General features: G+C 38.7%; 1 protein-coding gene across 2 annotated transcripts in view; it reads left to right on the top strand.

Annotated features, from left to right (window-relative positions):
• ANGPT1 (angiopoietin 1) overlaps positions 1-26,964 on the top strand; it is a 282,518-nt gene that overhangs the window by 238,275 nt on the left and 17,279 nt on the right. For both annotated transcript variants that reach the window (XM_010588449.3, XM_003408432.4), the window contains exon 7: positions 29-195. In XM_010588449.3, coding sequence (XP_010586751.1) covers positions 29-195 — 167 coding nt within the window. The remainder of the gene's footprint in view (positions 1-28; positions 196-26,964) is intronic.

Genomic DNA, 26,964 nt, shown 5'->3' with positions numbered 1-26,964 from the left:
ACGGCTGCATTTCTGTCTTCTTCCCCAGGGCTTTGGAAATCCTTCTGGTGAATACTGGCTGGGGAATGAATTTATTTTTGCCATAACCAGTCAGAGGCAGTACACACTGAGAATCGAGTTAATGGACTGGGAAGGAAACCGAGCCTATTCACAGTATGACAGATTCCACATAGGAAATGAAAAGCAAAACTATAGGTAAGCGATGTTTTGATGTAGTGCTCTAGTGCCTTTGATCTAGCCACTGTATAGCTTTAATGGAAAATAGTGTGACAAAAAAAGAAATGATGAAATTTCTCCTTCAAAATGAAAATCAAGTTGACTATGCCTATGTCAGTTTTCACAGACTGAGTGGTGATGTCGGCTCAGTTTCTAAAGGATGATGAATGAAATCAAGCATAGTATATTGTTGTTAAAGAAGTGTGGTGAATTCATTACATATAAAACTGAACCCACAGAAATGATTCAAACTCAATCACTTGAAATAATCTCTCTCTTTTACTAAAGCAGTTTCTTTTACTACTTTCTTTATTTACCTTTCTTAAATTATGTTTTTTCAAATTATCAAGAAGATGACAAAACAGAGTAAATTTTTGTTTTTGAATAATTTACATGAAAGGAGTGGCATAATTTTGAGATTTCTATAACCTAAAAGCCAAAAATTAATCTAAATAATGGCATTTACATATATATATGTACATATGTATAGTAAGTTTTTACAGATATAAAAATAGACAAACTATGCAATTTTTTTTATGCGATTAACTGTAAAAGTCTCTGATGTTTTGGTTTTTCAAAGAGCAGCTTGTATCCTAGAAAAAAATGAACGTATACCTAAAGACATTATGGAAACCCTGGTGGCATAGTGGTTAAGAGCTACGGCTGCTAACCAAAAGGTCGGCAGTTCGAATCCACGAGGCACTCCTTGGAAACCCTATGAGAAAGTTCTACAGGGTCAATATGGGTTGGAATTGACAGCAATGGGTTTGGTTTTTGCTTTTAAAGACATCATGTGGTGTGACAAATTCATTCTGTAAACACATATTGTGTTACTTCTGTGTTCCGCTACAAAACCCCATTGCCATCAAGTCAATCCATACTCATAGCAACCCTATAGGACAGAGAAGAACTGCCCTGTAGGTTTTCCAAGGAGCAGCTGGTGGATTCAAACTGCCGACCTTTTGGTTAGCAGCCAAGCTTTTAACCAGTGCACCATCAGGGATTCATGTTCCACTAAACCAAAAAAAAAACCATTGCAGTTGAGTTGACTGTGACTCATAGCAACCCTATAGGATAGGGTAGAACTGTCCCGTAGAGTTTCCAAGAAGCATCTGGTGGATTCAAACGACCGAACTCTTGGTTAGCAGCCATAGCACTTAACCACTATGCCACCAGGGCTTCCCCATGTTCCACTAACCCGTTGCTATCCAGTTGATTCCAACTCACAGAGACCCTATAGGATAAAGTGGACCTGCCCTATAGGGTTTCCAAGTTGTTGCTGACCTTTTGGTTCGCAGCCTGAGCTCTTAACTGTTGCACCACCAAGGCTTCTCATGTTCTACCAGGCACTGGCAATTTAGCAGTCAGTGATAAGATCTCTTAGACCTCACAGCCCACTTTTGTCACAAAATAGGTTGCTAAGTTACTGGTAGGCATTCCTTGAGAATAGAGGATATCTTTTAGTTACTTCTATATCATTATCCATTAATAAAATACTTGACACATGGCAAGTTCTCATAATTGTGTGTTCCTCAGTTTCATAACTGGCACACTTTTCTAGAAACATGATTCTGTACTTTAGGGGGTTGGCACATTGCTTCAAGCAAAACGCAGTGATAGCAACCAGTCTTATACTTGTTTCCAGCCTGTGTGACTATCACATCATAGTTCAACTGTTTCTGATGCTTATTTGTCTTTTCGAGTTGCACTATTCTTTAGGGGTTTGGACCTGCATCTCTTTCATGGGCACACTCATTTTATTTTAATGGGTCACATATGGGATTGAACCCTTAAAGGCATCATAATCATTTTCTTAGCAAATAATGATGATGTCATTCCAACAGAGGATGAGAACTGGATCTAAGAGTTGATGAACTCATAGGGAGGGGAATGTACTTAAAGGTAACTCAAGAAACAAAAGAAGAGACATTTATAAAATGCAATGGAGTCCAAGAAGAAATGTTTCCAAGGAGGTCAATATTTTGAGAGTTTTATAAGAAGAAAAACCACTGTAAAACATCAGGGGTACTCTTATGTAAATGAAACTTGAAACTACATGAAACTTGGCTAATGTCAGACAGCCGGACAATAGGACTAGCAAGTAATTAGTCAAGTCTTTTTCTAGGCTCCTGAAGAATTTGTTTTGGTTCCTTTTCAAAATGTCTCAGTTCTTCATAGGTGGTTGTGTGTGTGTGGCTAGGGTCATGCTAGGGGGAAGAGTGTTTGAGCAGGTTTAGAAGGATTGTTGGCCTCTGCAGCAGGCTTCAGGGTGCATAGTATGAATGTTGGTCTTTCTGGCATTGCACGAAGAAGGAGCACTTACCTCCTTTTAGAGTGCCCCAGAGCCTATGACCAAAAAATAAGTCTAGGATAAGACTTCTACTCTGGGATTCCGATTCTTCTTTCTTGAGATATTTTTGAACCTTGGGAATCAGAACTATAAAGCCAGACCAAAAAACCAACCCCGTTGCTGTCAAGTGGATTCTGACTTATAGCGACCTCATAGGACAGAGTAGACCTGCCCCATAGGGTTTCCAAGGAGTGGCTGGTAGATTTGAACTGCCGACCTTTTGGTTAGCAGCCGAGCTCTTAACCACCATGCCACCAGGGCTCCATAAAGCCAGAAGGAACTTAATAATTTAATTCCAAACCTTTGGTTTTAAGGGGAAGGAAGGTGAGGTCCAGAAATATACAACAGTTTGCCCCAGGAGAGAGAAAGGCTGAAATATGGGACATTCGACTCTGTCTACTCTGTCATGCTGCCCTAATTGCGCTAGTGGCTCTGGCTCCTCCCTTCTGCCAGTGCCTGGAAGAAATGAGCCTGTCGTCATCACCTACTCTTGCGATTAGGTCTACGATTCACGTTGGCTTCAAATGGGAAATTAGAACTCATTAAAACATAGTGCCCACTCTGGTGAAAGCTTTAAACAACCACACCATATAAGTGTTATTCATGCTGTCAAAGGAACTGAACCAGAAGCTTGAAAAGATTTCCTGCATTCTCTTGTGTTATCATTCATGCCCCGTACTAGTTCTCCAAGTCCAGCAATTCCATGTGTGGCCTGAAGAACTCTAGATATCTAGCGTTACCTCACAGTGTTTTTCTTCCACTCAGTTCTTTCCTCTCTGAGTAAGGATACTTCTTTCTGATAAATTATTAAAAGTTTTACTACTAACATGTGTATAGTATTTTATAAGTTGTGGAATGATTCTAACCACATTGATCCTTTAATCCCTCAATGACTTTTTGAGGTAGGTATTATTAAGCACAATTTACGGATGAAGAAACTGAGTTTGATCAACTGACCTGCCCCAAGTCCTAGAGTTATTGAATTTCCCATTGAAATTAAAAACAATGGAATTCATGACAGGTTTTGTTTTGTAATTTTACATTTTCTGTATTTTTCCTCTTTCAAGTTGAACTAAGAATTCTTGGGAGAAATTTCTTAAAAAATTTCTATCTTAACAGAAATTTTGTTTTAAAAACTCTTAAAATAGCTGTGGTCATAGTGTATCAGCCTAATGTTAAAAAAAAAAAAAAATTCTTGTGCTCTAGACACATGCTGATTAAAAGTGAATGTTGAGAATAGATAGATGAGCTAAAAAATATATGTGTAATACACATATTTTCCTTTTATCCTCTAAGGAAACTCCAAATGATTTTCTCAGATAGAAAGTTAAATCTATAGAACCCAGGAGAATATAAATAAGAAAAAAACAATAATGTGAGAGTGTTGTGATAAACACATCATGTAAAATAACACACCATCATTATGAAATTGTTACCTCTAGGGAGGTAGTATTATCCAGGCCTTTGTCACCTAACACCCAGATATTATAAGGCCTTCTTGCCTCCAGTCCCGATGTTCTCAAATATATCTTCCACACTCTTGTTGGGATGTTTTCTCTAAAAGATAATCTGACTTAGTCTCTCCTCTCCTTCATACATTTCAATGGCATTTAGGAGAATACATACTCTATTGCGAAAACAAAACCTTAGCCAGTGAATCAAACTTAGGATAACAAATATGGGACAATTTGACTTTCTGTGACTTCTGGTATGATAAAATGGATGTACCATTTATATAGCGTTCTTGTCAAAAAGGTTTAATTTATAGCTAATCATGAAGAACTAATCAGATAAGTCTGGAAGGTGAAACATTTCTGAGGAAAACTGGCCTGAACTTTTCAAAAATTTGAATGGGTAGTGGGTTAGAAGACTGTTTCAGGTAAAAGATGATTAAAGAGACATGACCACAAGTGTAATGGGTGAACTTGGAGTGGATCATGAGTCCAATCAATACTTACTAATCATCTACAAAGGACATTTTGGGACAATGTGGGAAATTTCAATATCGAACATATAACTAGGTTTTCAAATTGAATTAGTAATAAGTTTCTTGGTCGTGGTAAAAATTTAATTCAAAAACCCTATATATCATTCACATTTGTATGACATTTATTCACCAAATACATTCACACATTCTTTCTGATAGAATCTTTATAACAAAATGGCAAGGATGTTGGGAAGATTTTATTCTCACTTAAAAATAAGAATACTGAGGTATAGGAGTAAAAAATGACTTGTCGAAGATGTAGCTGGATTGTGCTGTGTTCAACCTGGTTAATCTGGGAACTGTATTTCCCAGGATCCTCTTCCTTGTGTAGTTCCCTTTAAGTGTTAGCCAAAAGGAAACCCTGTCTGAGATTTAGAAGGTGAAAGCGAAGCAGCAGCCACACTCTCAGAACATCATCGCATACAGTGATGCTTAGAGGCATAGGTGGCCGGAAGTTCACAGCTTGCCCTCTCTCTCTTCTTTCTACTTTGCAACCAGCTTTTCTTCCTGATGCTGGCACTGCTGAACAACAGCTGCCCTAGTCCCAACACCGGATGCTTGCTGCACCGCCACGATGACTTAGCTACACAGAAGAAACAGCTGCCTGTAGATCTCCTAGAAGCTCCCGCTTTGTGGTCCCACTTTTGTGGCTAGAAGTGCTTGGTTTCTCAAATTGCCTGCAAGTTCTGGCTTGTCCACCCCAGCAGGATGTCAGGTGTCCATGTTAATGACCCCTCTGTTGATCTTCCACCTCCTCCTTCCAGACCTGTACTTCTCCAGCTCATCCCACTTTTGTGTAAGGTCTAATTTGTATAATGAGCCCCTTATTTCCATAATACTCATCATGGTTCTGTTCCCCTGAGTGGACCCTGGCTGATAAAACCACGTTGGCTTTACAGATGGTGAAGTCGGACTTCTTCACAACCTGCACACCTTCTGATTCCTATTCCTATTCACGAGCTCTTTCCAGGAGACCCTGGCACCTCCTCAGCCCCATAATTAATCTGCTATTTTTTAAAGCATTATGGTTTTTATTTTATTTTGTTTTTTAAAACATTATGGTTGTAGTGGTGCTTTATTTATTTTTTTTTTTAACTCTATGTATTGGGACTAGGAAAGCTTTTGTGAGAATAAAAAGTTATTAAGTATTTATTAGGGAGATTAAAGTTTAATCATTTTTCAAAGAATTGAAAAGCCAGGAAAATGAAAAACAAGTGCATACGTAAAGACAGTTTTATTCTAGAAAATCTTTTTTTTTGAGCTGCTCTGAACTTTATAAATACTTTAATTCATGGGGCACACACAGTTATTTAATAATATTTCATTTAATGACATATAGAATATGGATATCAGATCCGTAGATCTATGGGAGCAGAGAGAAAGGGCATCCAAATTGTCCCGAGAGTGAGGATGATGCATTTTCCTGGGAAATCATTGTAGGGAGATTTCTAAGGGGGCAGGGCTGTTAGGATCAATCCTCGTGGCCAAGTAAAGGAAGCAAGACTGGGCTGAGGGAGAAGTGGGATTCTGGTGCAGTCATAATGAGGAACTCAGTCAATCTGAAGCGGAGCTCTGGACCCGGGATAGCCCTTTTAAAGTGTCCTCAGTTCGGGCAGCGCGGGAAAGAAACCAGTTGCCATAGAGTCGATTTCGACTCTTGGCACCCCCACGTGTGTCAGAGTAAAACTGTGCTTTATAGGGTTTTTAGCCTGCAAACTTCCAAACGTAGATCATCAGGCCTTTTTCTGAAGCACCTCTGGGTAGATTTGAAGCGCCAACCTTTTGATTAGTAGCCGAGCACTTAACAGTTTATACCATCCCAAAAAACCCAAAACCAAACCCATTACCATCAAGTTGATTCTGACTCGTAGCAATTCTATAGGACAGAGTAGAATTGCCCCCATAGAGTTTCCAAGGAATAGACTGGTGGATTTGAACTGCCAACCTTTTGGGTAGCAGCCATAGCACTAAACCACTATGCCACCACCCAGAGCCTACTGAATTGAGCCAAGGGGTCCTTTATACCCCTGTATTGACCGGTCACTGGATTGCAAACTGCCTGCAGGAAGCAGCAGTGACCTTGGATGATGTGATCCTTTTAACCACAATGCCTGGAAAAGGGACCTCAGTTTAGAGCCATTAGCCATCAACACCCCCAGGAGATTGGGGAAGGAGTGCGTCAGTCCTGAAGGGGGGCATCTGGTTGTGCATCACAGCATCTACAGTCAGTATCAGGAAAGACTCCCTGGAATAAGGAAGAATCTTAAAGATTTAGAAGATGTAACCAAGTGATAAAGTTGGGTTTATGTGTTTAGGGTAAAGATACACTATAAACAAACCTTGGAGGACTTAGAGGTAGTTACTGAAACATAATTACAATGAGGGTGGTATCTTGTTGGGAGGAGGTTGGAGAAAGAGCATGGTAGCAATAACTGAAGAATTAGGTAGTTTATCTGCTAGATTGAATCTAGTTAAATCTGCTAGATTTTAACTAGCAGATTATTTAAAGAAAATTCTTCCAAAGGATCCTAATATATACATGGAGCTCATGTAGTTTGGTTGAAGTGGTTGTGAGGATGTAGTACAATGTCCCTTTAGCCCTCTCCTTACTAATAATTCAAACATTTATAGAGCACAGTCTAAAAATTGTAATATATTGTAACTAATCTGAAAACCCATTGCAGTTGAGTCAATTCCAACTCATAGGGACCCTATAGGACAGAGTAGTGCTGCCCCATAAGGTTAAAGTACCAGCTGTAAATAAATTTAGTGTACTATTTTCAAGTATAGAAAGAAAAACTAGACAAAGTTTCCCAGTCTTTATGTTAAGAAGGCATAGTTTTAGTGAACATATTTCTTTAAATAAAGCAATTTCACATGTGAATTTTTCTGGATCTTGGGAACAGTTTTCTCCCTAAAGTTTTTTTTTTTTATGGTGTTAAGTTTATTAGTAAATCTTTTATCACAGATAGTATAATGATAAGCTTAAGGATAGCCCCTCTTCGAGCCAATGGAAACCTTGTATTAGTTCAGTCTGAATGATAATATTTAGCAATTGATAGGTTAATGTACATCTCATGGGTATTCTCCATATGTTATTATCTTTATGTTATTTGTTGGGGAGGAATGATATGTCAGGTTGGAAATGACTTATTGTTGGCCCATCATAAAGCCTTGTTCTGGAAAACATTCCACAAGAATGTTTAAAACAAAACTGCAACAAATAAAAATAAAACAAACTGAAAATCACTTGGCCATTAAACATATTTTTGCAAAAGTCTTATTTCTGTCCAAGATCTTTATTGGGAAGCAGTTCAATGTAATGGGTAAAACCTTATATCGGGAACCAAGAGACCTGAACTCTAGATTTGGATCTGTGATTATATCTCTGAATGACCTTGGATGAGTTAGTGTACTTTCCCAAGTCATAGGTCCTCACAAGTAAATCGAGGAGGTAAGGATGTAGTTCTTTCAATGCCACAATCCTTTTTTTTTTTTTAAGTCACCGTTAAAATACTTTCATGTCATATATGTATTTCAAGGACAAAACAAATTAGCGTGGATTGAAAAGAATTCTCTTGAGCCTCCCACATAAATTCGAGCCTTGCATTTTTATAGGTATTGCAAAACTTGCTTCACTTTTTTTAGTGAAATATTTCTCATTTCTCTGATCCTCTGGGCTACATGATCCTGACTGGAACCAGTAGGAGATGTGTTGAAGTACTAAGAGGAAATTTTTTTTTTCTTACAGTACTTCTGGACTGAATGAGGTAAGAAAAAAAAAAAATTATGTGTGTGTGTATACACACACACACACACACACATATACATAGAATCTCCTGGTAGTTTTTACCTTCTTGAGTTTCTAGTCTAGGTACTCAAACTCAAGGTTTTAAGTAATTTTATTTGTGTTTTCAAATAATTCCTCCAACTTAGCAGGAGCGTGTTACTTTTATTTAGACTGCGATTTTAGTTACCATTACTTCCAAAGACAGAGAAGGCATTATTTTGTTACAAAAAATTTTGTATTTTTATACTCCTTGACTGGGTTGAAATATTCAAGAGTAAGACAGCTTTCTAGGTCTTCAGAGGCACAGACTGTGTCAGAGACTCCAAAACTTTGTACCTTCTTCAGGTCTTCTAAGGCCTGGAAAGGAAAACCTCTTGACTTTAATGGAGATTTATGACAGTCTCTATAGTCTTGGATTTTTCTAAGCCAACAAACAAAAATGTTTCAGTGCATTTAGGTCTAGAGATTCCTAGAGGATTCCTCCTATAGAATGAGTAATGCCTGGACTCAGACAACTGTTGGCCTAGAAACTTACAGGTTGGCAAATCTTGCTAGAATAACTGGCCCTGACTCCATGGAACAGTCTAAGGAGGTATGCTGGGGCTTACTGCTCTGGGTCTTCCTAGTGCTGTCCACCACTGAAAAGTTTGAAGCTGTAACTTCAATGAAAGAATTGTTATGTATATATTATTCTAGGATAAAATGTCCACAGAGATTTCAGTCAAGTTGTGTATGTGTGTGTTTACACATGCACATACATGTATGTGGTGGCGATAAAGGAGGGAGTGGATTGTAGACAACCAAACAGGCAATTACAATGCCACGAACACAATCAATTTGCTAATAGAGACAAGTGGCATGGATGGGGGACCTATTCTAATTTGGGAGATCAAGGACAACTTCCAAGGATTAGTCTAAATTGACATAAAAATGTCAAATTTGAATTAACTGAGGAATAGTCCACAATTGGGAATGGAAGATGAAATAGCATATGTGAGGCTTCTGAAGTGAGAGAAAACATGTCTGGTTATAGGGCTGCAAATGGTTAGGTATTCCTTAAGCACAGACTATAAGCAGGTAATGACCAGTCATGGTGCTAAGAGCAAAAAAGGACCAGACACCTAGCAACATATGGAAGACCCGGGCCTGGCAAGTAGTGATGGCCCCTGAGTGAAGCCCATTTTTTCACACACTGATCAATTTTTTTCACTCAATATTTTGATTACTCTGTTCATTAAATATGAATGACAACATTGTGCAAGACAAAACCCTACAGAATTCAACCCTTCTCCTTCAAGAGCTTAACCTCTTTGCTTAACTTGCTTCCACGCCCCCCTTTAAGTGTTAGCCCAGTCCGTAGTCTCTTTTTTAGATTGGTTAAGAAGCCTCTTTTATATGCCCCCTCTGTCCCTGTGCATATCCTTATCACAGTCCTTATCACACTGGGTTGTCATTGGCTGTCCCCTGGTATTAAACTGCCTCCTGTAGGAGGGCAGAGACCTCTCCACAGTGCTTGGCATGTGCCTGGAAAGGAAGCACTTTGTAATAAATACAAGAAAGACATACAAACAAAGATATTCTTTTGTGCGTTCAATAAACACAGCTGTCTACTCTCTGTCAAATATTGATTGATATGCTGGAGATTCAGAGAACAAGAAGTAAAAATTCCTGCCACCAGAGTTTTATGGTATGGAATGACAGCAGATTTTTAAATAAAGGGCTATATCTTTTAGTTTTTTGGATTGCTTCTTGGATGAGATTCATTGCCCTAATCCATTCAACTTCAGGCCCTTCTGTTCCACAAGAATTTCTAGATTGCACAGTGACAATAAAATAAAATAAATTATTAATAAGATAGACATGAAACGTATCTTGTTCCCTAGGCCAACTTATCCTGGAACAGGATGATATATTGCTGTCACTAATAAATACTTTGTGGGTTACAAGGACCAGGTACTTTGCCTGCAATTTTGATAGTTTCCACTAAACTAAAAACAAAAACCAAACCCAGTGTTGTCAAGTTGATTCTAACTTGCAGTAACCTTATAGGACAGCCCACAGGGTTTCCAAGGAACAGCTGGTGGATTTGAACGACCAACCTTTTGGTTAGCAGCTGTAGCTCTTAGCCACTACACCACCAGGGTTTCCTGTGATAGTAAACTGATTTTCTAAGACTCAGACCCATTGCTGTGGAGTTGATTCTGACTCAGAGCAACCCTAAAGGACACAGTAGAACTGCCCTCATAGGGCTTCCAAGGCTGTAACCTTTACGGGAGCAGATTGCCACATCTTTCTCCTATAGAGCCTCTGGTGGATTCGAACTGCAGACCTTTTGGTTAGCAGCCGAGAGCTTAACCACTGCACTACCAGGTCTCCTTATAAGACTCATAATGGGTGAATAACTGAGAGTTTAATAAATAGTACAAGGTTTAGTTACAATTTTTTGAGTAAAATTTTTAAAATTATGAAAATGACAATATAAAATATTATCTTGTAGCTTATGCAGTGCTTTTTCTCTCTAGCAAATTTATTCATTTTACAGGAGGTTTTTTTTTTTTTACCCGTTGCAATCATAAATACTATAAAACCATTTAAAATAACCATGCCAGCATTACATGCCTCAATGGCAAACCCTCTGTTGACAGTAGCATTATAACATTAACTTCAAGCATTATTAATTGAGTACTCACTCCATGCCAAGGGCTTGCAAAATGCTTAGATATGTCTTTTTTGGTGCTTGTCATGGATTGAATTATGCTCCCCCAAAAATGTGTATCTGTTGGGCTGGGCCATGATTTCCTGTATCCTGTGATTTTCCTATATGTTGTAAATCCTGCCTCTATGATGTTAATGAGGGAGGATGGGCGGCAGTTGTGTCAGTGAGGCACGACTCAGCCTACAAGACTGGATTGTGTTTTGAGGCAATCTCTTGAGATATAAAAAAAAGAAGCAAGCAGAGAGACAAAGAAGCAACAGGAGCAGAGCTAGTTTTTGGAACTGGGGTCCCTGCGCAAAGAAGCTCCTAGACCAGGGGAACATTGATAAGAAGGCTGACAGAGAAAGAATGTCTTCCCCTGGGGCTGATGCCCTGAATCTGAGCTTTTAGCCTACTTTACTGTGAGGAAATAAATTTCTCTTTGTTAAACCCCTTCACTTGGTGGTATTTCTGTTATAGCAGCACTAGATGTCATAAATGCTAATGATTATACTGGTCTTTTCATTCTCTATGGAAAGACTCAAAGGAGCTATTTTATTAACCGGTTCAGTTAGAAACTGGTTAAATATCTGAGTGAAAAAGAGTTTCAGAGTTATGTCTCATTCTTTAGGATGCAAAGGACAAGCAATTACCTTTCCCTTCACACACCCTAAAGATCCATTCTAGAGATATCTTCCCAGTCCTGAAGACCAGAGGAATTGACCCTAATCATTATATAAACAATTAGAGATCACACCATTTTTATAAAAGTAATTATTTTAATGAATTATATTTAAAAATAATAGATATCATTAAGGATCGAGTGACTAGCTTATACCTCTTTATAATCTGATTTTTAAAGTATACACAAAGGTCTTAGCAAAAGAATTATATCTGAAAATTGTATGCTTCCTTAACATCTGTTAACCTAGAAGATGTGCTAATAATTAAACACAGTAAGCCAATATTTTCTTGGTGTGTTAAAAAACAATAATTATTAAATATGTAATTTACGACATCCATAATTATTTTATTTTTCTTTTAACTTGGTTTAGTTTTGCTTTCATCTACATAAGTCCACGAAAATTACTCTCATAAAAGTTGTTATAATTCTTTTGAAATCAGAATCTGCAGTTATTCATTTATCCAGCCAGCCAGCCATCATTTATCATTTTGATATTATTTCCCTGGCACTATGCCAGTTATTCCTAAACTCGAGCATGCATAAAGATCAGCTACAGTGTTTGCTTAAAGTGTGTATTTCTGGGTCCCAGATCCAGAGATTCTGATCCTGGATGTCTCAGTCCTACCACGTGCACCTAGGCGATGCTGATGTAGGAATAACACTTTAGTGACACTAAGACATCTTGCTTACTGCCTTGTGGGGCTAATAGTTTAAGAGAAAGAAGCAAATATGGTGCCATTGCCTTAAACACAAGTTTTAGAGGCAATATGCTTTAGTGTTTTGTTTTGTTTTTTTAATCACAGAATTTTGAACATTTTTAAAAATCTGATAGTGCTATGGAACTTCTCCCCAGAATAATGCAGAAACGCAAAATTTTGCTCTATATGTGATTAAAATTCATGTTCACAACCCCTCTTAGAATTCTTAGAATTAGACTACTGTTGGGTACTAAAGAAAAGTGATCAGTTCTACTGAGGCTGAGAATGGATGGGGTAGACATTGGCAGAGATCAGAGGGGACCAGGAGCTCCTCAAAGAGGCATTCCATGGTGATTTGGGAAATACATGCAAAGGTTCATGAGGCAAGTATGGAGGATGGTGGCAGGAGAAGAGATGTTGAGATTCCAGACAGAGGGAGCAATGTGGGCAAAGACACAAAAGTACATATAATTTGAGAGAGAGCCTGCCTTATTTAGAGAAGTGTAAGCATCTCGTTTGTGAGGGTCCATTATGCTAGATAATGGAGAAGCCATATATTCCATGCTGAGGAGTTTGAACTCTATCCTATAGCTAACTGTGGAGAGAAATAAGCACAGTGGTGATTTTGGTCAGCAGAAGAATCTGTTTATGCACTCTGGAGCCTTATTTGCAGACGTTATAGCAACACATTGTCCAAGTACAACAAGAGAAGTATTTCCTCTTTGCAAAAAACCTCAGACAATGCCTCTCAATGGTTTTCAACATTCTACTCACCCTTTCCAATCTCTGTCTTCCCCTAGGGGATGCTGCTCTTTAAAAAGAAATAAAAATGAGAACAAACCAACTTTCCTTGAACTTTTTTATGCTAAAAAATCACCAATTTCAAGAGCAATTTTTATAAGGTCCCAACTTAATTTTTGGTAAAAGTAAAACCCATAAACTTCCTGAGATGGCTGTTGGCCTGGTCTGTTAGGCACCAGAAGAGGGTCTGGTCAGTGAGCCACTGGCTCAGAGCTGACCCTTTATCACCCACACATGACACCAAAGGAATTGAACTATGTTTAAAGGACTGTTTGTATTACTTACAGGAATCTACGTACCACATGAAGGACCCTGGTGGTGCAATGGTTAAATGCTTGGATACTAAACAAAAGGTCGGCAGATCAAACCCACCAGCAGCTCCGTGGGAGAAAAGACCTGGCGATCTGTTCCAGTAAAGATTATAGCATAGGAAACCCTATGCAGTTCTACTCTGTCCGATAGGTTCGTGATGAGATGGAATTGACTCAACACCTCCTAACAACAAAAAAAAACCAAACCCATTGCCATGGAGTCTATTCCAACTCATTGTGACCCTATAGGACAGTGTAGAACTGCCCCATAGAGTTTCCAAGGACACCTGGTGAATTAGAACTGCCGAGCTCTTGGTCAGCAGCCAAAGCACTTAACCACTATTCCACCAGGATTTCCTCCTAACAACAAGTGCCAAATCATTTTGGCGCTCAAATTTTGATATGTTCTTAGGGAAGGGGAGGAATTAAGAAATAATGATTTATTTTGAACTAAAAGCAGTGAATCACGGCAGTGCATATTTCTGAACTTTGGGAAATGTGATTTCATTGTCACAGATCTCATGAAAATTGTTTCTCTATAGAATAAAGTGTGCTCTCTCAGCACTGTGCAAAGGCACCCAAAGATAACAGTATGTGGGTTCACTATTTTCTTTGGAGGAAAAATTTATCATGAGTTTTTAACATGTTTTCATTTCTTAGCGCTGCTATAACAGAAACACCGCAAGTGGGTGGCTTTAGCGAAAGGAAATTTGTTTTCTCACAGTTTAGGAGTCTAGAAATCCAAATTCAAGGCATAGGCTCTAGGGGTGGGCTTTTTTCTTGTTTGCTCTGTGGGTGAAGATCCCTGTCTCTTTTCAGCTTCTTCTCCTCCGTTCCTTAGCAGTCTTCATGTGGAATGTATCTTCCCTCCATTCGTGCTTCCTTGTCTATGCCTAATCTGCTCTTTTTATATCTCCAAAGTGATTGGCTTAAGGCACACCCTACACTGAGAGGGTCTTACTAACATAACAAAGGAAGTCCTATTCCCAAATGGGACTACATCCACAGCTATAGGGGTTTAGGATTTACAACACATATTTTGGGGGGATACAATTCAGTCCATAACAATATCCAAGCTTCAAATCATTGAGAAACACTGAAGACTGTATTTTACTGAGATTTTGAACAGAGTCCCTAGTAACAATGTTCCTAGTGTTAAGAGCTTGAGAAAACCTGGGTGGCTGACAAACTCATTTTTATCAAAGTTCTACATTATATTAATGAGAGGCAAAACCAAACTTTTCTGACACCAAATGTGTAGATCAAATCAATGCAATCTATCATCAATTCTGTTCCCCTCTGATCCACTTCTTTTTCTGACACCAAGCTTCTCTTACCCTAACCATTCAGAGCTAGGTCAAACCTCAAAACTTAATGAGGGCACAATCCTAAGGCCTATCAAGTTGGCCAAAGACCTCAGATGCCAACTACAAGCTTGGAATCCGACCTGCTGGTTACAAATTTGGAGTTTTCCCTCTGTCCCCTCAGGATATCAGCCATTAGCTGAGGGGTCCCTCGGCTCCCCATCACTTCTGACCTGCTGACTCCCACTGTTCCCTCAGGTGCAATAATTTGCTAGAATGATTCACAAGACTCACAAAAAGCACTGTATTTATGATTACAATTTTATTATAGGAAAAAAGAATACAAATGAAGAGACACATAGGGTGAGTTCTGGGAGGTTTCTCACCTAGGAGCTTCCATGTTCCAAAAAGGGATACGCTACTCTTTCATGTAAGGAGCCCTGATGGTGCAAAGATTAATAGCTCAGCTGCTAACCAAAAAGTTGGGGGTTAGAACTTACCCAGCAGCTCTGTGGTGATCTGCTTCTGTAAAGATTACAGGCTAGGAAACCCCACGGGGCAGTTCTGATTGTCACGTGGGGTCGCCATGAGTCAGAACCAACTGGACGGCACCTCACAACAGGATCCTGTCTGGGACATTGATGTGTTTTACCGGTCAGGAAGCCCATGGACTCTTTACTGGGGCCTCATTAAGTAGGCATGGTTGATTTAACCATGCCCTGCCTCCTGAGGTTGGCTGATATCAAAAAATGGTCTTTCTATCTTGTTCAGCCCCTACCTGAGTCATCTCGTTAGCTTAAACCCTCAGGTGTGGTCTGGAGGCCTCATGAAAGACACTAATCACTGGGGAAATTCCAAGGGTTTAGAAGTTATTTCTCAGGAACTAAGGACAAAGACCCAATGATACGGACCAACAATTAATAATTGTAAGTCAAGGGAGAAATATTTAAATTTAAATTGTCAAAAGTTAAATAGATTTTAAAAAAGTGTACAATTTATATATGTAAAATGAAAACAAATACCTAAAATGATCATATTAGAATCGGAGAATAAATGGAATTGGATTTTCTGAAGTTTCTCATTTCAGCTGATTATTTTCTCTAACTCTGGAAATGTACCTTTCTTAATCACAGCACAGATTGCACATCTTTCGCTACCCATGTTTAAAGATAAATAACATATCTACTTCAGGGCACCTGAAGCTTAAGAAACAGATAAGATAATGCCCTCCTCTGGGCATAACGTTTAAGTGAATCACAAATTCTAGTGATTCTCCATGACCCAATCAATCTGAGAATAAAGGATAACAAAATCAGGAAAATTTAATGCCCTGGTGACACAAGAGTTGAGTGTTTGGTAAATCGATTCTGACTTATAGTGACCCTGTAGGGCAGAGTAGAACTGCCCCATAGGGTTTTCAAAGGGCAGGTGGTAGATTTGAGCTGCCAATCTTTTGGCTAGCAGCCTGAGCTCTTAACCACTGCACCACCAGGGTTCCCCTGTGATGATTAAAAAAAAAAATTACAGCCAAGAAATCCCCATGGAGCAGTTCTACTCTGTAATGCATGAGGTTTCCATGAGTCAGAATCAACTCCACGGCAATGGGTTTGTTTTTGGGGGGTTTAATGTGATAAAGAAAACACTGAGGAAACAAAGATGAGAATTGAAGATTAGCACCAGCAATCTTTGCAAGGATTTTTCCAAGAATCATTTATGACTAAAAAAAGGATAAAATCATGTGCTGGTGTCAGCCACTAAAGAGTCTTATTATATGGCAAGAAAAACTAAGGATTCTCAAAAGATTGGAATTTTGAATTATTAATAAATAAGCATTTGAATTAAAGGATTGTTATTCAGGCCACCTGGGTTCAAAATAAGGCAGGTAGTCAGTGAGCAAAGCAATTCTGGGTTCTTATTCTTTGTAATTAGTATTCTGCTTGCTATAAATAAACTGAGAAAAATCTCAAAGGAAATGGGACCTATGGATTTGAGAAGATAGGTCTTTTAATCTTCCGCTTCTCCAGCATATTGCTCACATGCATGTCTTTATCAGCTATGCCTCTACCTCATTATTTTCATCACTCTCAGTGTGCTTTTATAAACCAAAATCTGTTGCCATCAAGTCAATTCTGACTCATAGTGATCCTATAGGACAGAGGAGAACTGCCCCATAGAGTTTCCAAGAAGTGCCTGGTGGATTTGAACTGCCAGCCTTTGGATTAGCAGCCATAGTTCTTAACCACTAAGCCACCAGGGTTTCCATATGCTTATATATGTCTATCAAAATCATACGAGCTTATACTCATTTAATTTAGACTTAGTCATTTGTATAACTCATCTTCACTAAGCTACCGTGCATTTTATGATTATTGGTTAGGGAGATTGGGTTTCTTTGAATATTTATTATCATTCTTCAAGTGCTGACTCTACATAAGACAATGTTTTTATGGGCTTTACCTCATGTAATCTTCACAACATTAGAAGAATGTTGCTGTTAATGGAATCCCTGGACGGTGCTGCTAACTGAAAGGTTGGAGGCTCAAGTCCACCCAGAGTTACCACAGAAGAAAGCCGTGGTGATTATCTTAGTTATCTATTGCTGCTATAACAAAAATACCACAAGTGGATGGTTTTAACAAAGAGAAGTTAACTCTCTTACAGTTTAGGAGGCTAGAAGTCTAAATTCAGGGTGCCAGCTCCAGGGAAAGAGTTTCTTTCTCTGTTAGCTCTGGGGGAAGGTCCTTGTCATCAATATTCCCCTGGTCTAGGAGCTGCTTACCTGTTTTTTATTGACTATGCAAAGGCATTCGACTGTGTGGATCATAACAAATTATGGATAACATTGCAAAGAATGGGAATTCCAGAACACTTAATTGTGCTCATGAGGAACCTTTACATAGATCAAGAGGCAGTTGTTCAGACAGAACAAGGGGATACTGATTGGTTTAAAGTCAGGAAAGGTATGCGTCAGGGTTGTATTCTTTCACCATACCTAATGAATCTGTATGCTGAGCAAATAATCCGAGAAGCTGGACTATATGAAGAAGAACTGGGCTTCAGGATTGGAGGAAGACTCGTTAACAACCTGCTTTATGCAGATGACACAATCTTGCTTGCTGAAAGTGAAGAGGTCTTGAAGCACTTACTAATGAAGATCAAAGACCACAGCCTTCAGTATGGATTGCACCTCAACATAAAGAAAATAAAAATCCTCACAACTGGACCAATGAGCAACATGATGATAAACGGAGAAAAGATTGAAGTTGTCAAGGATTTCGTTTTACTAGGATCCACAATGAACAGCCATGGAAGCAGCAGTCAAGAAATCAAAAGATAGATTGCATTGGGCAAATCTGCTGCAAAGGACCTCTTCAAAGTGTTAAAGAGCAAAGATGTCACCTTGAAGATTAAGGTGTGCCTGACCCAAGCCATGCTATTTTCAATCACATCATATGCATGTGAAAGCTGGACAATGAATAAGGAAGACCGAAGAAGAATTAATGCCTTTGAATTGTGGTGCTGGTGAAGAATATTGACTATGCCATGGACTGCCAGAAGAACGAACAAATCTGTCTTTGAAGAAGTACAACCAGAATGCTCCTTAGAGGCAAGGATGGTGAAACTGCATCTTACATACTTTGGAGATGTTGTCAGGAGGGATCAGTCTCTGGAGAAGGATACCATGCTTGGCAGAGTACAGTGTCAGCAGAAAAGAGGAAGACCCTTAACAAGGTGGATTGACACAGCAGCTGCAACAACGAGCTAAAGCATAACAACAATTGTAAGGATGGCGCAGGACCGGGCAGTGTTTTGCTCTGTTGCGTATAGGGTCGCTATGAGTCAGAACTGATTCGACAGCACCTAACAACAACAACAACAACAGGAGTTGCTGAACACAGGGACCATGGGTCCAAAGAACACGCTCTACTCCTGGCTCTTTTTGCTTAGGGGTAATGAAGTCCCTCGCCTCTCTGCTTGATTCCATCTTTTATATTTCAAAAGAGATTGTCTCAAGATACAACCTACTCCTGTAGATTGTCCCCTGCATCATTAACATAACTGCCTCTAATCCTGCCTCATTAACATCTTAGAAGTTAGGATTTACAACACATAGGAAAATTACATCAGATCACAAACCGGAGGACAAAACACAATACTGAGAATCATGGCGTAGCCAAGTTGACACTCATTTTGGGGGGATACAATTCAATTCGTAACAGTAGTCTACTTCTAAGAAAATCAGTTATTAAAAATCATATGGAGTAGAGTTCTACTCTGACACACATGGGGTCACCATGAATTGGAATTGACTCAATGGCAACTGGTTTTACTGGTACTGTTTACAGAGCCAATTTACAGGTAAAGCCACAGGGAAACAGGATAATAGCCATGTTGTAAACTAGATTATTAAACTCCAAGTTCTGTTATGTTTCCTCTCAAGACACTAGTGTGCATGGCACAGTTAGCTTTAGAAGCTATTGGGGTGGGGAGGGGAGAATTGTTTTTGTTTGCTTGATTGATTGTTGTTTTGGTGGAGACTAGGAAGGAAGAAAAGAAGGTAAAATTTTGATTAATGACTCTATGGTCAGTTCTTTCTTCATTCATATTAATTTCGTACCAAACCACCTATGTCTGCTTGATCTTAATGTTTAAATACTTGTAAATATTTTATCATATCCTCAATTCTTGATTAGTCAAACTGTACATTATTAGTTCTGTTAATCTCCCTATTTATACTATCTGTTCTTTTGAAAGTTCTTTGGAACTTTTCATTCTACTTATAGATTTATATCTATGAATGTAGACCATTGCCATCTGACCGTATATCTTAAGCATATATTCACAACTTTTTCATAGATGCATTGATATATATTGCTTAATATATTTTCCTACCATTTTCTCACATTCTCATGGACAGGTTCTTCAAAATAAGCCAACAATTCTCATTTTTAGGCAACAAAGTAATAGAATATTATCTCCTAGTGACATGCTAAGATGTGAAAAATAGTGTTACACCTTATGAGACCCTATTGACAGAGCCTTTTCTAACCAGGGCTTCAAGCCAGTTCTTTTGTGTTCAAACTACTGCTGAGAATTTACATTTCTAATAAGTTCCCTGATGAGAATTTGAATTTCTAATAAATTCCCAAGAAATTATACATAAGAATCACTTGGGGATCTTGTTAAAATGTAGAGTCTGATTCAGTATGTCTAGGAATGGAAGCCCTGGTGGCATAGTGGTTAAGTGCTACAACTGCTAAACCAAAGGTCAGCAGTTTGAATTCACCAGGCGCTCCTTGGAAACTCTATGGGGCTGTTCTCCTTTGTCCTATAGGGTTGCTTTCAGTTGGAATTGACTCAACAGTGATGGGTTTGGGTTTTGGTTTATGTCTGGGATGGAAATGCAAATTTTCGGCATGGGTTCAAACCAGAATGAACCAGTTTGCAGCTCTGTTTGCAAGATGCATCAGAGTCCTAAGACCTGACTTTGAAAAACAAACCCTCTAGCCTCTAATAAGGAGCCCTAGGTAGCAGCCCAAGGGTGAAACACTTGGCTGCTAACTGAAAGGCTGGCAATTTAAACCCACCCTGTGCCTCCACAGAAGAAGGACCTGGTGATCTGCTATTATAAAGATTACTGCCTAGAAAACCCTACAGGGCAGTTCTACTCTGTCACATGGAGTCGCTATGAATCCAAATTGACCCAGTGACTCCTAACAACAACAACAACATCCTCTGTTAAAGAAGACAAAGCTTTAGAAACAGATTCCAAAAATGGATGCTTAGGTTCCAGAAGGAATGATCCAATAAAGTGAACTCATCTAAAGATATAGGTCCCTTTTGTAAAACTCGATGTTCTCATTTCTCATTTGGACTCTCAAGACTTATTTTATTGGGTTATTCCATGAGTTATTTCTTCAAAGCTTTGTCTGTTGGCAGACACAAACTAATTCCATTCTCATTTTAGCAGTGCACCAGTATGATTTGAGCAGACCATTAGGTCATTAACATTGGACAAGTTTCGATTAAGAAAAAAAAAAATGCTCATGAGACTTGAATTGTAAAGTAGAATTACATTGTTAGAGTTAAAATGTTACTAGTATATGTAAGCCACCTCTTAAGATGAATAAAACTTAAACTCTAGACAATTTCAACTCTTAGTTCATAATTGACTCAGCAAATATTTATTTAATTTCTGCAATAAGTCAGAATCAAATTGACAGCAACAGATTTTTTTTTTGGTTGTTTTTATTTGTTTTATGAGTATAGTATATAAAGGTTACAGAAATAGCTAAGACATGAGTACTTAGGAGCTTACGGTCTGATGAGGAAGACAAGGCACGTATGTAAGTTATAGCACTACACAAGACAAAATGAGATGAGCCACAAAAGGAAAAAATTTATCTGTGCAATGACAGTTTAGAGGAGAAGGAAGAGAAAAGGGTTCCTGGGTGATACAACGTTTGTGCTGGCATTGAAGGATGGTTGATTTTGGACTAGTGTAGATAGGGGGAAAGAGATGGATTTGGGAAAGCTCTAGTCATTTATAAGTACAGGATGCACTTGGACCATCCTGAACTAAAGAGAATAAAAGATGACCTCACTGATACTATTTTGGGAGAAGAATTAGAAAATGTTATTTAGCTAGAGATAATTTTACTATACTAGTAGGGTTAACACAGAGCTCAAGGCTCCTCTTGTGTCTTATGCTAAGATGATGGACCTTATATTCTTTTCTTTCTGTCAGTCATAGTAATTTTTTCAGTCTTAGTAATTTTCACTGTGGCAGATTTAATGATTTGAACTCTATATACTTGACAAAAAGGGTATTTTGTGAAAAATTAAAGTATTTTAATTTCAAATACTAATAGGAGAAATGAAAATATACTATCTTAAACATTTTTCACTTGGTACTTGCAGCACATTCAAATGACTGATGGAATCACTTTTGTTTCTTATCTTTTTTGGATGTTACATAATCAAAAAACTTAATTGTGATACCAATTTCACAACCCTTTCTTTTGCAAATGTCCTCAGAAAAATGTAGAACAAAATTCTAACTTACAAAAAACATTTGACTTACTGGCCTGACAGAGACTGGAGAAACCCCAAGAGTATGGCCCCCGTACACCCTTTTAGCTCTGTCATGAAGTCACTACTGACATTAACCCTTCAGCCAAAGATTAGACAGGCCCATAAGACAAAACAAGACTAAAGGGACACACCAGCCCAGGGGCAAGGACTAGAAGGCAAGAGAGGAGAGGAAAGCTGGTAATAAGGAACCCCAGGTCGAGGAGGGAGAGTGTTGTTATGTCGTGGGGTTGCTAAACAATGTCACAAAACAATATGTGTACTTACTAGTCAATGAGAAGCTAGTTTGTTCTGTAAACCTTCATCTAAAATACAGTTTTAAAAAAGAAAATATCCTTCTCATCCTTCTTCAAAAATCCATGTCCTACACAGTTTCCAAAGAAATGTCCAAAAAACATTTTCAGCAGTCCAGTATCTCCTGAAATTTTCCCTTACCAGTTTCCTACGATGCTAATTATTTGTATACTTCCCAATGAAGTCTTCATAATGCCAAACAAATGCCTTTCTTACCAGAAGCCTACAGTAAGGCAAACACTATTTTCCCTTTCTCAATAGATTCGCAAGAGAAATGCTGTCTTTATTTTCAGCCAAAGATAACACCAGTGTCCTTTAATCTCAGGGCTAAAAGACATTCTGTGAAATCCCTCTTTGCTCCTGGTGCCTTTCAATGGGGTGGGAGGAGATGGCTTAAAGAAGAGACAGCCCTGGAGCAGCATCCAGGAGGCATAGCCGTGTTGGAAAACTCAGTTAGATTGAGTCATTGCTACCAAGCTCTGAAGGAGAACCATGGGGGTCATTCGACATTTTCTTCAAGTAATTGTGAGAAAGACAAACTAGTTCCATATGTTGGCCAGGGGAGAGCTCAGAGCCAAAAGAAAAATCTGCTCAGCTTGTCAGTACCTAAGACTTTAAAGTTCAGATATCTGAGAGTCTGTCTACTTACTGTTTAAAAGAGTGGAGGCCAAACTTCAATTTGTCATGGGTACAACTCCCACTCCCTTGGGTAATCAAAGAGACTCTTGCCTCTCTGAATACAGTGAAGATGGAACAATGTGAAGAGTATGACAATTTCTTAAGTAGACAAAATAGTGTGAAAATGGATTCATGAAAATAGCCTGACTAATTTAAAGAAAGTTATATAATCATTCAAATAATACATGGACATAATTTGGATGCTTGTTCTTCAAAGATAGAATTCACCATTATCCTATTTTCCTTAAATAGGGTGATTTATCATTTCTAGTTATTCAAACTTCAGAAAGTTAAAGAAAAGAGGCAACTATTTTTTAATCAACGATGACTGGAGAATTATGACCAATTTCAATGCACATCTTTTTTTGTTTTCCTTTAAGATGATGGTTGAAAAAAAATGCTGACTTCCTTTAGAGTCATTGCCTCAACACTACTCATAATTTCTTTTTTACCTTCATTAGGAAAAAATAGGTTGAAAGAGATGAATACCATGATTTGACTGTGTGGCTATCTTTTGGTCACATCTAATTGTATCCTCTGCAGTTTTTTGGCAGCGTCTTTGTTTCTGTCCCTACGCCAAATGTTTTGTCCTGGCGGGAGCATTTGGTTTTTATCTCCTAACACATCATTCTTCATGCAGGCCACATCTACACTAGCTGAACACAAGAAATACGTGCGCAGGATTCCCGTGGTGTTACCTTGGGGAAAGTATTTTCTGTAATGATTCACACTTCATGTTCCTTTCAGACAGAATCAGTTGACTTTGACTATCTGTATATTGAAAGTCCATTTGCAACAACTATTAACTGAACAGAGAAAACCATGGATAATTAATTATCCACGAGAATTTTAGAAAATAGCCAGAACCACTATTCAAAAGAACCACCTAAATATTCTGTTTGAGCCTCAATTCAAATAAGTTTTCTTATCTAATTATAAGAATGTTGTTAGGTGCCATCAATCAATTTTGACTCTAAGTGACCCCATGTGACAGAGTAAAACTGCCCCACGGGGTTTTTTTAACTGTAGCTTTTACAGAAGCAGGTCATCAGGTCCTTGTGCTATGGAGCCACTGGGTTGCTTTGAACCGCTAACCTTTCAGTTAGCAGCCGAGTGCTTAACCATTGTGCCACAAGTGTTCTTCAATCACAAGAATATGTGACATTAATGAGTGGTCTGCCCTTAGTTTACCTGAATCAAATTCCCAGCTACAGTTGTTAGTTTTGAATAAACAGTTAACTCAATGCTAGCAAAATAGCTGAATTGCCTGCAAAAGTCACTGTAGAAAATCATTGTGTCCTGGAAGGTCTATCTCTATTAATGAGCTTTCCCTATTAAGGAAAATGATATAACGACTTGTCTCAAGATGGAACAAGAAAGGTCATCACTTACTATGGAGAACCTAAGAATCAGAGAGTTAGCATTTCTCATCCAAGGCCTCTTGTGGGCTGAGCTCACCCCAGGTCCACAGAGCAGATTTCAGTAGCAGAGTCTGCAGCGACTTAATTTTGGAATCGCTCATCTTACTCCCCCTACCCTGATTCCGTGTTCACCAAAAAAGCATCTTTCTGATTATAATTTGGCTTCCTGTGTGAAATTATCTCTAAGGAGATCATGATACTGGGCCCCCATAATACTTCTATTTTGACTGTAAATGGAGACCTGACAAAAGTTTTCTGGAAGTTTTTAAGCGTGGTTGCTTCTGAGAGGCTGAGGACTTCTGAGGAAAACTTCAAATTATAACTTCAGACCAGATCTGGAAGGTGGTGAACTCATTTAGGTAACATGCCTAGGGGCTCCTTTTGGTTGCCTGGCACCTAACTTTCCCCTGGTGAATCCCACCTCCACGTGGGCTGGCTGCAACCTAAAATGTGAATCAGCACTTAAAAATTCTACAATTTTTGCATCACCAGTAAGTTTTAGCCTACCTGTCAGAATTTGGGGATATAAACCTGTATGTGACAATTCAGCATTAGAGGCTTATTCGTACTCCTGATAACTAGAAGTTCTATTAATGACTTAAAACCGACAAAATTAAGTAGGGTCTAATTTTGTATCTTGCTCTGGCTCAAAAATCTTATCAGACTATTCAAAAAGTTTTTGACACAAACATGTAATGGTACTGTTCCTCAATGAAAATATCAAGCCGCGCAAACATATACTTACGTGCAAACACAAGTCAAATATATATCCAAATGTTAACTGATCTTTATCATTTCTGCGTAATAAATAATGAAAAATTTTGATCAAAGCTGGCCCAGATCCTACAACTGTCTCATTCATACAAAGATATCAATCAACCATTAACTATACGGTGGCTATGGATTTATAAATAAGTCACTGGCACAGAAATGGTGATGCTGGGTTTTGAAGGGAGTATTGACAGATGATTTTGGCGAGAACATGGTGTTGGTACAAAGGAGCAATATCAAATGGAAAGTGACAACTTCAGGACAGCTGCTTTAAGTCCTCAGAAGCCATCAGAGGACCTGAACAAATCTACGTTATTCAAAATGCTACAGTGCCCAAATGAACAGGAAAGCAGAGTATGATTGATCAGATGGGTAGGAAACGCGCAGACTTCAGACAGAGCGCTCCTTAGGCAACTAGGGCATTTGCTCAGTCACTTTTGAATTCTAAGAATGGCATTCTCCAAAATGTTATCTTTGGGCAGCCTGCAAAGAGTCATCTGAGATGCTAGTTGAAAACACAGTCTCCTGGGCCCCACTGCAAACATCCAAACGAGAGTGTCTGAGATTGGAACCCAGGAATAAGCCTTTTTTCCCAGATCAGAAGCTTTGTTATATGTTCAGTCATGTGACTGCCACTAAACTAGGTTAATATAAATTGTATATAAGAAACATTTCTAAAGTAGGTTCTTTGAGGAATATCATATATGAGATTAAAAAGTTGAGATTTCTAATTTAATTTTAGGGAAACCACTAAAATGCAAGCCCTTCGAGGACAGGGATTTTTGTCTATTTTGTATGCTTGATATATCTTAAGTCCTTAGGACAATATCTGGTATATAGTATTTGCTCAACAAACATTTGCCTAGGGATTGTATGATTTAGAGATGGGATTTTGGAGTCAAACATAGCTAAATTGCAACTTGCTTAGCCTTTCAAAGACTGTTGTTGTTGTGTGCCATTGAGTCAGTTCCGACTCATAGTGACCCTATAGGACAGAATAGAACTGCCCCATATGGTTTCCCAGGAGGTGGTGGATTTGAGCTGCCAATCTTTGGACAGCAGCTGAGCTCTTAACCACTACACCACTGCCTAGGTATCTATGAATGCAAACTGGTTGCCATCAAGTTGATTCCAACTCATAGCGACCCTCTAGGACAGCGCAGAACTGCCCCATAAGGTTTCCAAGGCTATAAATCTTTACAGAAGCAGACTGCCACATGTTTCTCCCACAGAGTGCCTGGTGGATTTGAACTGCCGACTTTCATTTAGCAGTGGAACACTTAAGCACTGTGCCATCGAGGTTCCTGACAAGTCGAAAAGGGGGATATAAGTGTCTGCATCACAGATGTACCATAAAAGTAAATGAAATAACAGTTGGAAAGCATTTAGTAGAGTGCCTGGCACAGAGCAAGTCCCCAAGCAACAAGACTTACCATTGGTATTGCTATTAATAATGTTTAGCGTATCATCAGTATTAAATATTAACTGTCTGATTTATGCTGTATTGGCGCTCTACAAGTCACTTTGGTTTAAAGATTAATATGGATAATAAGAAAATAAACCCACGCTCCTTCTTTTGTGAATCTTGTACTTTCAGACAACTGTATGAGTTTGAGCAAGCATAGTGAAATAAACACCAAGCACACAGGCCATAGAAAATTTTACCTCTTTTTTATTCAGAGTCTTTCGTTCTTTTCTTCTTCTTCTTCTTTCTTGCTTGCTTCCTTCCTTTCTTTCCTTCTCTCTCTGTCATTTCTTTTTTCTGACTTTTGGTTCCTAGAGTGTGAATCTTAGTTTTTTGGAAGGGCTGAATTCAAAGAAGGGAGAAAATGATGAAAAAGATCAACATTCAATGAGTCAGTCTTCTGGAC

The sequence above is a fragment of the Loxodonta africana genome, chromosome 14 (assembly GCF_030014295.1).
Source record: "Loxodonta africana isolate mLoxAfr1 chromosome 14, mLoxAfr1.hap2, whole genome shotgun sequence".
NCBI classification, from domain to species: Eukaryota; Metazoa; Chordata; class Mammalia; order Proboscidea; family Elephantidae; genus Loxodonta; species Loxodonta africana.
This window is presented reverse-complemented; position numbering and strand designations above follow the sequence as displayed.